Source organism: Peromyscus californicus, unplaced genomic scaffold (genome assembly GCF_007827085.1).
Source record: "Peromyscus californicus insignis strain IS unplaced genomic scaffold, ASM782708v3 Scaffold_9__1_contigs__length_137607984, whole genome shotgun sequence".
Lineage (NCBI taxonomy): Eukaryota > Metazoa > Chordata > Mammalia > Rodentia > Cricetidae > Peromyscus > Peromyscus californicus.
This window is the reverse complement of record NW_026294617.1, coordinates 100,130,731-100,143,083: the sequence shown is the minus strand read 5'-3', so window position 1 is coordinate 100,143,083 and position 12,353 is coordinate 100,130,731. Positions and strand designations below refer to the sequence as shown.

The window sequence follows — 12,353 nt, the reverse complement described above, 5'->3', positions numbered from 1 at the left end:
GTATGTGAAATATTTTCATAGTAATTCAAATATGTGATTCATTATTTCTCTGTTTAAAGAGACAATAGTAAATATACATTAATATTTTTAAATAGCTTTTTTATAGGGTTACTGATGAAAATGCCACAGACAGTGAACTTCACCTTGTTGGTATGATCTGTTACACCAGCCGACACTATTGTGCCTTTGCTTTTCATACCAAGAGCTCCAAGTGGGTGTTTTTTGATGATGCACACGTGAAGGAGGTGAGACTTTCACTAACTGTGATAATCATTGTAACTTTTTACACTGTAGAAATACATAATGACAATTATAAGATATTACTATAATTATTAGAATAATGAATGTAAAGTGTAGCAGGAATCTTTAATTAAATCAAACCTGAGGCCAGTTATTGGGATGAACACTGGAAAATCAGAGAGACGGAACAAACCACAGCTAACCTCACCTGGCCAACTTCTCAGCTGATCTTGTTTCCTCAGACTGGAAGCCTCTGTGTCCTCATATCCGAATGGCTCTCAGCTGAACTGTGCTGCTAGAAGCCTGAAAGCTTAACAAGCCCAGTGCTCCTCGTTTCTAGTCTTCATGCCTTATATGTCTTTCTGTTTTTGCCATCACTCCCTGGGATTAAAGGCGTGTGTCACCATGCCTGGCCGTTTCCAATGTGGCCTTAAACTCAGAGATCCAGAGGGATTTCTGCCTCTGGAATGCTAGGATTAAAGGTGTGAGTACCACCAGTTTCTAGCCTTTGTATCTAGTGGCTGTTCTGTCTCTAACCCCAGATAAGTTTATTAGGGTGCACAATATTATGGGGAACACAATACCAACACAGTAAAGATAAGCTACTATTACAATTTTTTAAATTTTAATTTATTTTGCATCTTAAGTTTTAATCTAATCCATTTCTAGAATAATATGTTTTGGGGTAGGGACAAATTGAGGCACTGTTTTTAAAATTTGGTGTATATGATAAGGAGTTATATATATATGTTGTATCTTTTGATAAATTATTTGCTTTTTTGAGACAGTATCTTACACTGCAACCCAATCTAACCTAGAATTTACTATGTAGCCCAGTCTAGCCTTAAACTCACAGCAATCTCCTGTCTCAGCCTAAGTGTTGGAATTATAGGTGTAACACATCACATCTGGCATTTTAGAAATTACTTTGTTTATTGTTATGTGTATATAACATATACATATAGCATGTGTGTGTGCTGCAGTGTGCATGTATGCTTGTCTGTGCATGTGCCACAGGGGAGGGAGGTCAGGTCAGTTTACATGAACTAGTGCTCTCCTCCTACCATGAGGGTTCCTTGGTGGTGGAAACTCAGGTTGTCATTTTGGCACGGGTGTTTTTACCCACTGGTCTATGTGCTGACTCAGTGCTAGGTTTTGTATAAACACTCAGCTGGACTCTAGAATTCTTCACTAATTAGTAGAGGGCCAGGTATCTGAAAATTTTAAAATGTTCTACAAGAGAGTTAGACCTGACACAGTTGAAAACTTGTAGCTGAAAGTTTTCCTGTGCCCTGCCTGGCCTGCGGTCGGGACAAATCTCTCTCACCCATTGGTCTCACAGCCACTCGGACCCAAATAAACACACAAAGGCTAATATTATTTTTAAACTATGGCCGTGGCAGGCTTCTTATTATCTAGTTCTTATATCTTAAATTAACCCATTTCTATAAATCTATACTTTGCCACGTGACTTGTGGCTTACTGGTCCTTTACATCTTGTTTCTCATGGCGGCAGCCGGCAGCTGTCTCCTCAGCTCTCTTTTCTTCTCCCCTACCTCTCTAAGTTAGAATGTCCCGCCTAACCTTATTCTGCCTCACCATTGACCAAACAGCTTATTTATCAACCAATCAGAGCAACATATTTTCACAGCATACAGAAAGACATTCCCCCATCACTTCCCCTCTTCTTTCTAAACAAAAGGAAGGTTTTAACTTTAACCTAGTAAAATTACATATATCAAGCAAGAATTGCAGTTATAATATCTAATCTATTTGTATTTGGCAAAATTAAAGAAGATATCCTATCTATCCTTTATTTGTGAGTCTAAGGTTTCATATCTACCTTATCTCTTATCATAACCAAGGAAAACCATAATTATAACTGTCTAGTCTTCAACTACATCAAAGACCTCAAAAGGATACAATATTATCTAAGTAAACAGGAAGAACATTGTAAGCAACTTCCAAAAATCTAGAATAACAAAGATAGCTGGCTACCTGGACAGTTACCCAAAGTTCTTCTGCAATGTTGGGGCATCCATTCTTTAGCCCACAGGCCTAGAGTCTCTCAGTTGCTTCTCTCTGTGTCCTGTAGAATGTCTGTCAGTTTCTTCTGTGAAGCAGGAACCTAAAGGACCATCTAGCCTTGCAAAGTTCAGTGGTCACATTCCTATGGGTCCTGCATGTCCAGTTGATACATTTTGTCAAGCAGTCCAGGCAAGAACACCTTCTTGCCCAAATGGCTACTTTTGCCAAGAAGAAGATAAACTCCATATGGAGTGTCTTCGATACCCATCTTTCTCTCTGAAGTAAATTGGTGCCGCCAGGAGCAGATATGTCTCATGTCCAGAAAGTCTAAGTTTTTAAAACATTTTAAATGCCACATTCTGTAGGTCTTTGAAGTGTTTGAAGATTATCTACCAAATTGAAATATATCTTTGTATATCTAGAAAACTTAATTAACACGACTATAAGTTTGACTATCATAGAAGACTAATTATTAATCTGTATTTCTTAATTATCCACTACAATTTCAAATGAGCTGCACAAACATAATACCTTAAACAAGAATAGAAATATACATACAGTAAAAACAAAATTAACTTTAAATTTGTATCAATAAACTAAAATCTGTACCAATGTAAAACATTTTAGACAAGTTGCTTTTTAAAAGTAGTTCAACAATCCGTCCTTTTATCCTATCATATCCTCCTTTTTTCTTTAGAAAAATATTGACTATGACCAATAACAGTTTGTAATCAACAACCTAAACAAAGACAAACATCCATAATCCATTTTTTGGGAATGTGGGCCTGTTCTAGGCTACTTCCTGCTGATAGAGGCTGGTAGTAGTCTTATGGGGATCCTGAGAAAATTCGAGATAATGGTCAAGTTCTGGGAAGACCAGCTATAACATTTGTTGATTGGTACCATCTGTTAAGGTTCAGGAGGTCTGGCTTGATCAAATCTGATCCATCTTAACCTAGAACAAATCCATAGTCTCTGGCTTCCTGTGGAAACAAAAGCAGAGCCTCCTTTCCAAAGCAACATATCCTTAGATCCAAATTTTGAAGTCAAGATACCTTTAAAATATACATATTTTATATTATTATATTAGTAGCTTTTACAATCAAATGTCTCTCTGCAGTTAAAAAACCCCAAAGACAACATAATCTAGACTCTGTGTGATTTCCATCTTTATGTGGCTTATTTTTTATATTACCTTTGTCTCTTTAAAGACTTTATTATTTGAAACTATTTCTTTATATAACTGTCTATATTCATTTACTTCTCTCTTACAAGCCTATGTACATTTTTACACATACTGTAAACTGTTTAGGGTTTATCCCATCTGAATCTGTCTTATTGTGAATCTGTTGTGCTTTAAACTGCAGTGGCTAGTACTGAAACAAAAGCCTTGGCTGCTGACTCCACCCACTTCAGCTTCCCAATATGGTGGTAGTACATTTACCCAGCTCTGGGAGCCGTGAGTACTACCAACTCTTGGAAGCAGTGGGTCTATGGCTCCATCAAAGCAGCATGTAGCCCAGAAACCTTTTTTTTTTTTTTTTTTAATTTTTGGTCTGTACTAGCAAAAGCTAAATCCACTGTACACCATGCTGCACGGCTTGCAGAAACCTCTGGGTAACTCGGCGGGAATCTGCCATGCTGTAGCTCCAGCCCTCGTGCTGCAAACCCTCCACAGCCAGGGGACACATCATTGTACCTAGACCCAACATGAGTGACATGAACTAGGAAGGTGCTCTTAGCTACATTTATAATTTCTTTTTAAGCTCTCTCAGGTTTTAGGTTGAAATTCTTGCCACCATGTGTGGGCGCCATATGTAGTTTGAAGATTTCCTGTGTCCCAGCCTGCCAGTGGTTGGGACAAATCTCACCTACTTGTATCCCCCAAGTAAACACACAGAGGCTTATATTAATTATAACTGCATGGCCAAGGCTCAAGCCTTTTGCTAGCTAGCTCTTATATGGTAAATTAGCCCGTAACTATTAATCTATGTATTGCCACATGTTCTGTGGCTTTACCTGCTCCCTGGGCAGCTCACTGGTGTCTCTCCTGCCTTCTTCCTGTCCCTCCCTTTGAATTTCCTGCCTGACTCTAAGCTGCCTTGCCATAGACCAAACTTATTAATCTACTTCCATAAAATTGATGGAAAACGTTTGGTATTTGTAAAAATCACTTTTTTTTAATACCTAGTGCTTTTTTATACAAAATTTTGAAGAAATTCCATCTTGATATTTTGGAGTTCAGACTGGCTATCTGCATAACTCAAATTGTCAAAAATTGGAGGACTATCAGATATTAAGCATCTGTGGGGTTTTGTTTGTTTGTTTGTTTGTTTGTTTGTTTCAGATGGGTTCATGCCAAGTAAGGAGGTAAACAGAAGTCATGGAAAAGCTCAGGGTTCCAGTTATTAGAAACCCTGGGGGGAGGGGTTGTATGTTTGTTTAATTTATAAACATTAAAATGTACTGAAGTATGCACCTTGAGTTTTGAGAAATATGCACACTTAAAATTGATTGTAACTAGACTATATATAATCAACTATAAATGTTTTTGACATTGCTAGGCTTGAACCACTTGAGGCCTCATATGTTTTAAGCAAGTGCTCTGCCTTTAAGCTGTCCTTTCTCAGACTGTATAGAGAACATTTTCATCACCCTGGAAAATTCTGTTATGGCTCTTGCTATCATTCTTCCCACACCATCTCAGGCCCATGACATGACATCACTGGCCTTCCTCTAGATTAGTTTTTCCCTTCCTATAATTTATATAAGGGGTTCTTAAAGCATTTACTGTTCTGTCTCACTTCTTTCCCTCGGCAAAATGTCATTAAAATCTGTCCATACTGTTCATATCTGTTCTTCGTTTTTATCATGTTTCATTTAATAGATGTTCTACAGTTTTTCAATTTACCTGTGGTGATTTAAATAATTATGTGGTTGGGCAGTGGTGGCACACGCCTTTAATCCTAGCACTCAGAGGCAGAGGCACATGGATCTCTGTATGCTCAAGGTAAGCCTGATCTACAGTGTGAGTTCCAGGACAGCCAGGGCTATACAGAGAAACCCTGTCTTGAAAAACCAAATGAAAAAATCATCATCATTATGTGAATATTTTTCCATTGCTCTTAGATAATACCCAGAGTAAAATTTTTGGGTTATGTGATAAATGTGTGTTAAATGTTACAAGGAATTGCCAATTGATTTTTATCACAGTTGTACTGATTTTGTTCCTACCAGCAGTGTGTGAGAATCCCTCTTCACACCCTCCCCTGTAATCCAGATGGGTAGTGTTAGTAATTCTAGCTCTTGGAATGCTGTGTATAAAATATCTCATTGTAGTGTTTAAATGTTTTCCCTTGTGGTTAATAGTAGTTTGAGCATTCTTTCCATGTCCTCCTCATTGGCTCTGTGTGTGTGTGTGTGTGTGTGTGTGTGTGTGTGTGTGTGTGTGTGTGTGTTGTCTATTCACGTTTTACCAGTTTTTCAATTCAAATCTTCTTACTGAGTTCTAGGAATTTTTTTAATCTGTGCACAAGTCCTTTATTATTTATATGTTTAGTTTCAATTTCTTCTTGAGACAGAGTCTCATTAAGCAGCACTGACTAGCCTGGAACTTATGATGTAGACCATGCTGGCCTTGAACTCTGAGCCATCTCATGCCTTGGCCTCCTGAGTACTAGGATTAAAGGTGTGTGCTACTACACCTTGCTCCTTTCAATTTCCTAATGATACATCTTCCAAGACAGATATTATTACATAAGTTGATGAAGTCCATTTTACAATTTTTTTCTTCTCAGTGTGTTTGGTGAATTTTCTCTTTGGTTTTCGTGAGCTGATGTTTACTTTTATGGGCCCTGGGTGGAAATTGCTTTCTCTTTGAGCTATCCAGCCTTCCAGCACCACTGGTTGAATAAACTCGTTCATATTTCTCTGTTGAATTGCCTTGGATGCTTTGTTAAAAGTCAGTCAAACAATGTATATGAAAAGCTGCTTAAAGTTTAGTGATTAGGTCAGACATGGTAGCTCACACCTATAATTCCAGCACTTGACAAGCTGAAATAGGATTGCCATGAGTTCAAGTAGGTACAGGTTGAGATGTGTTTATAAATAAAATTTAATAATTAAATCTTAGTATGGAAAGTGTCATTTTGCCTGTTGATGTTTCTTTACATTTATTTGTTGTGTGTTTATGTGGGGAGAGGGAACATGCATGCTACAGAATGTGTGTGAGGTCAGAGGACAGTCTGAGGAAGTCAGGTCTCCCTTTCCACCATGTTGGTCCTGGGGAGTAAACCAAGTCATCAGGTTTAGCAGCAAGAGTCTTTTGCCACTGAGCCATCTCACTGGCCCTTGCCTGTCAATATTTTTAAAAATGAGAATCTGTAAAATTTTTATTTGGGCTAGTTATTTAAAATTATTCATGATACTTGGACTGCTAGCACCTGAAAGTCTTTTTAGGAAAAGTCTTTTGAAATGCAAATTCAGTCTCTGCCTGCTTGTGTTGTACGCTTCAGGAACTGGTTTGTGTTTATTTAGTGTGGCTTTTCTTTCAAAGGTTGGAACCAGATGGAAAGATGTGGTCTCCAAGTGCATACGGTGCCACTTACAGCCACTCTTGCTGTTTTATGCAAACCCGGATGGCACAGCTGTCTCGACTGAGGATGCACTCAGGCAGGTGGTCCACTGGTCACATTACAAATCGGTTGCAGAAAATATGGGTAATTCCTTTTAAAAAGTATTTTTTGGAATTTTTCTACTATTAAAATAAACTAAGAGTTAATGCTGAATGTAACATGAACGTTGAGAATATTTTAAAATTGAGTTTCAATCAAGTTTAATTCTACTATATTGAAATTCAGGATAATTCTACTATATTTTGTTGATTTTTCGAAGAAACCTTTTTTGCCAGTAGCCTCAGAAGCCCTATTAGGAGTCACCTAGTGTGATGCATCCATAACACAGAAGAGGCTAGTTGGTGAAGAGCGAACTCTGAGATTATAAATGGTTTAGTGACCAGAAGGTCCAAAACAGCAAAGCACACAATCCCTGAGTGACATCAGCCCCTTAAGGTTAATTATTTTATCTAGAGTGTTAAAAATGTCTCAAAAGTGATCTAAACATCTTCTAATGGGAAGGAAAGGAATGATGCATCTTTTTTTTAACTGTCTTTTTAAGGATGTGGAAAGCCTGTCAGCTACAAACCAGATAATTCAAAGGAAAATGGATTTAGTGGTCAGGCAAAGCAAAGAGAAAATCACAAATTTCAAACTGATAATATTTCATCATTTAATCGGAGCCAAATACAGACAAGTGGAAGGAGAGGAGCAGGTATGTTTTAAATTGCCCAGTGTACATTGTTGGTAAACAGTTGAGCACTCTTATCTTAGTTACCGACCCTGTAGATCCTGGTGAGAACTGAACAGAAAGGCTAAACTGCCTTGCCTTGCCCTGCCCTGCCCTGCCCACGAAGAGAAAATAATAGGTAGATGTGTGTCTTCTTGTGAACGCATTTCTCTGAGAGTTATAATCTACTGACCAATTCAAGACAGTCTGTGCAATGGCACAAGACAGCATGGATTCACACAAGCTTTGTAAACCTGGGCCAGCGTCTAAGTACGTGAGGCTTTACATCTCTTACATGAATTAGAGATAGTTACAGTGCCTGCCTCAGAGACTGAAATAAATAAAAATACTTAGAACATGGAAAATACTTTCTGCCTCTTCATTCAATAGCAGTTTTCATCTTTTTTCTTTACACATGCTTTAGGGACTATATAAAATGTATTTAAAGAAAATGTGGGTCTCCAATGTCAAGAAAAATCATGCTGAACACTTAGTTAAGCATAAAACTGAGTTTATGTACTTTGCTTTTTTAAATTATGTGTGTGTACATGCTTACATGCACTATATACATACATATGCATGTGCATGACACTATGTGTGCAAAGGTCAGAGGACAACTTTGGGGAATTGTTTCTCTCTCCATCGTATGAGTCCCAGGGATTGAATTCAGGTCGTCAGCCTTGGCACCAAGTGCTCCCCCCACTGAACCATCTCACTGGTCCATGGCTTTTTAAGTATATATTTTGTTGTTGTTGTTTAGTTCTGGGTTTACTGTTGTTGAACAACTTGAAAAAATGATGTGTATCATTATAAGAATATTTTCTTTTACAGTTAAGTTAAGCAATGATCAAAGAGAAAAGATAAAAGATATTTCCAGAGAATGTGCTCTGAAAGCCATTGAACAGAAAAATGCACTTTCTTCTCAACGGAAAGATTTAGAAAAGGGGCAAAGGAAAGATACAGGCCGACACAGGGGTAAGTTCTTAGAACATTCACTTTAAAAAGAACCAGCAAAAGTCTTATTTTAAAATGGAGTTTTATAGTATATGGTGTATATTTGCATATTACATTTTATATATTTACATGTTTCTCAGTATGATTTCTTGAATACCTCTATACTAAATGTAAAAAATGAAAAAATTTTCAAGTTATTCTTTAATTGTAATTTTGAGATATGTCTTAGTTACTACCCTATGGCTGTGAAGAGACACCATGGCCAGGGCAAGTCTTGTAAAATAAAAGCATTTAATTGGGGGTTTACATATAGTTTTAGAGGGTGAGTCCATGATTATCCTGATAGGAAGCAGACAGGCATGGTGTTGGAGTAGTAGCTGAGATCTTTACATCCTGATCCATAGGTAGCAGCAGAGAGAGAAACTGGCCTGGCATGGGATTGTGAAACCTCAAAGCCCACTCGCAGTGACACACCTCCTCCTAATCCTTCCCAAACAGTTCCAGTAACTGGGGACCAAACATTCAAACATAGGAGTCTGTGGGGGCCATTCTCACTCAAATCACCACAAGATACTAGTGTTCATGTTTTAATATTTTTAGTTCTATTTACTTTACTTTTATTTACAAACGCAATTCACTCATATCATACAATAAACTAGGAAGGAAGGTTCTATGAGAAGTAGCTCATTGATTGAACACCTGTCTACTAGTGTGTTCAAGGCTTTGTAATTGATCCTCAGGACTTAAAACAAGAAGGAAAGTTAGAAAGGGCTTCTCACTGCCCATACTTCTGTTTGTTATTAATACAGAAGCTTTCAGTGCATTATAAACTTAACCTTTTTTTGCTTTTATGGTGTTTTCATGGATATAATATAACTTTACCTGTATTTTAAATGCTGAGTCCAGGGGTTTGCTACAGTGACATCCTGTCACGTTCACCTTTATATATATTTTGGTGTGTAGGTGTGGCATGACATTCCTGAGGTGGATGCCGCATCAGGGTGTATTGGTTTCTGATTTGGACAGATGCCCTCTGTGTTCCTTCTGGAAGACTAAGACAGCACCTCTCAAGTCAAGTGACATTGTGTCTCATTCTTGAACTCACTTTGAAAATCTTTACCAACATCAGATATGAGAAATGTATTTATGATTTTTGTTAATTGTAAATGGGACAAAATGCTTAAATCTTTTACAACAAAAACTTTTTAGAGTGAAGTTAATTTTATAAATATTTGTTATTTGTAAATAAATGGTAAAGCATTGTTTTTGTTGAGTTGGTTGGGTTTTTGATATGAGATCTCACTCTATAGACCAGGCTAGCCTCAAACCCATGAGCTTCTTGTTCATTGTTTTGAGCCTCCCAGATGCTGAGACTACAAGTATGTACCACCACACCTGACTGCAGATAATGCCCTTTTTAATCCTAAATCAGTATGTGATACACTTTAATTTTTATTATTTACATGTGATTGCTTTAACATTTTCCAACAAGATGTTTGGCTTGTGATCACTGAGCTGTCCTGAGGAGTCTTATGTACTATTATTATTTTTAAGATTTGGTTGATGAAGATGTCTCATCTTTCAAGTCTGGATCACCTCCTGCCCCAGATGGCTTCCGACAGCAGGGGACCCCCCATCTCTACCATAGCCAAGGCAGAGGACCCTGTAAACATGACCGAGCTGCCCATGAGAGCCACACTTCTGGGAAACTGTTTAGTTCAAGCAAATCCCAGAATCTTCTTGTTCCTGGAGAGAAGACCACAGGCAGATCTAAGAGTGACAGCGGCGCTGGATATGATACAGATAGCAGTCAAGATTCAAGGGACAAAGTGGCCAGCTGCAGTAGCAGGGCTAAAGGCCGCCACCGTGCCTGGAAACCCATGAGAGAAACATTAAATGTTGATAGTGTTTTCAGTGAAAGTGAAAAAAGGCAACATAGTCCTAGGCATAAGTCAGATGCCAGTAACAGACCTAAGTATAGCAAGGATCAGAGTTTTAACTATTTGCCAAAAGCAAACCCGAAGCAGAAAGGGTTAATGACCATATATGAAGATGAAATGAAGCAGGAGGCAGGAAGCAGAAGTTCCCTTGAAATTAATGGGAAAGGAGCAGAGAAAAATACAAGCATCACAGAGAGCAGAGGCCCTGGTAACAGCTGGCAGATGCAAAGGACAGAGTCTGGGTATGAAAGCAGCGATCACGTCAGCAATGGGTCTGCTAATTTGGACTCACCTGTCACTGAAGGAAGTGGGACAGTAATGGAGACCGCTGGTGGTAAAGCCTTCAGGTAATACACAGAGCAACAGTTTCTCCCCCAATATTCTCTGGGGTTTGTTGTTAAATTTTATTTTCTGTTTGTGTGTATATATGTGTGTGTTTGTGGGGATGTAGACCACATGTGTGTATGCCCATGGAGGCCAAAAGTGGATCCCCTAGAGTTGGATTTATAGACCTAGCCTCATAGAGGTGCTGAGAACTCAACCCTAGTCTTCTAGAAGAGTAAGAAGTGCCTTTAACTGCTGAATCATCTGTCCAGACCCTCTTCGTTATCTTTTTTTAGAGATGTTTTCCTGCTTTGAAACTGTTATGTAAATTTTGGATTGAACTTAGACAAGTGAGATTTCTGTTTTTATTTAATTGTGTTGATTTGCTCATGCTAGGTAAGTTGTCTTCCTCCAAGCTGCCCCTCAGCACTCACCGTCCTTCTTGGTAATGGTTTGAAGTCATTTTACAGGTTTGCATTCAATATGAACTTAGAGTGAAGAGACCTAGTATATGACAGCTTGTTTGATGGTTCATATTGTCAACTTTAATAGTTATTTCCTAACTCCAAAATAACAGCTCTCTATTTTTAAGAAACTTGAGAACTACAGAAATACAGCATTATTTTCATTATTATTATCTTGATTTTTAAAAATAAATTTGTTTTTTGTGTGTATGGGGGATTGGCTTATGTCTCTGGTGCCACATGTATGTGATACCTGCTGAGGCCAGAGGTGTTGGAGTCCTGGGAGTGACAGACAGTTGGGAGCTGCCATGTGGGTGCTAGGAATTGAACTGGTCCTCTGGAAGAACAGCCAGTGCCCTTGACCCCCAGCCAGCTTTCCAGTCCTCTACTATCGATTTTTGGTGCAGGCTTTAAAGTGTTGACTTCAATTGGTGTCTTAGTTAAGCTGATGATTGAATTCTTTGAATTGTTTGAATTCATTGTTGAATAATATATATATATACACACACACACACACACACACACACACACACACACACACACACACACATATATATATATATAAAATCAGAGATCTGACATTTGTATCTCAGAACTGGGTAGTTTCTGTTAACAACCCAGTTCCAAAGAAGCAAATATAAAATAATTTAGCAAAGTAAATTTGTGATCAGTTAATTAACTCTAAATATTTTTTTTTTATTGTTAGCAATAGTCCATCCCTCTCTGTAATCTCTCAAACATGCTTACTCTCAGTCTAGTGGATGTTTTCTTTATATCATTCTTACTACTTTTTCCTGTTTTTAATTTTTAAAAAACATGCTTAATTTTACCTAGTGCTTGATCACATTGATTCATTTTTAAAAAATCAGATTTATATGAATCAGCTGCTTATGCTCCATTAAAACAATTGTTTCCATCAAGAATTAGAGGAACTTTTTTCTTAGCACTAAACTTCATAACACTTCTTGAATTGCAGTAGCACACATAGTGGAAAGAACAGGACTTTGTAAAGACATAAACTTGCGTTTTAATTATTGGGCAAATTAAATTTGACTTACAA

The 12,353-nt window shown here is 37.9% G+C and overlaps 1 protein-coding gene across 4 annotated transcripts in view; it reads left to right on the top strand.

The window, feature by feature from the left end:
* The window catches only part of Usp53 (ubiquitin specific peptidase 53), a 70,360-nt gene that overhangs the window by 38,648 nt on the left and 19,359 nt on the right, over positions 1–12,353 (top strand). For all 4 annotated transcript variants that reach the window (XM_052732089.1, XM_052732088.1, XM_052732091.1 and 1 more), the window contains 5 exons: positions 96–245; positions 6,824–6,986; positions 7,444–7,596; positions 8,443–8,586; positions 10,120–10,852. In XM_052732089.1, coding sequence (XP_052588049.1) covers positions 96–245; positions 6,824–6,986; positions 7,444–7,596; positions 8,443–8,586; positions 10,120–10,852 — 1,343 coding nt within the window. The remainder of the gene's footprint in view (positions 1–95; positions 246–6,823; positions 6,987–7,443; positions 7,597–8,442; positions 8,587–10,119; positions 10,853–12,353) is intronic.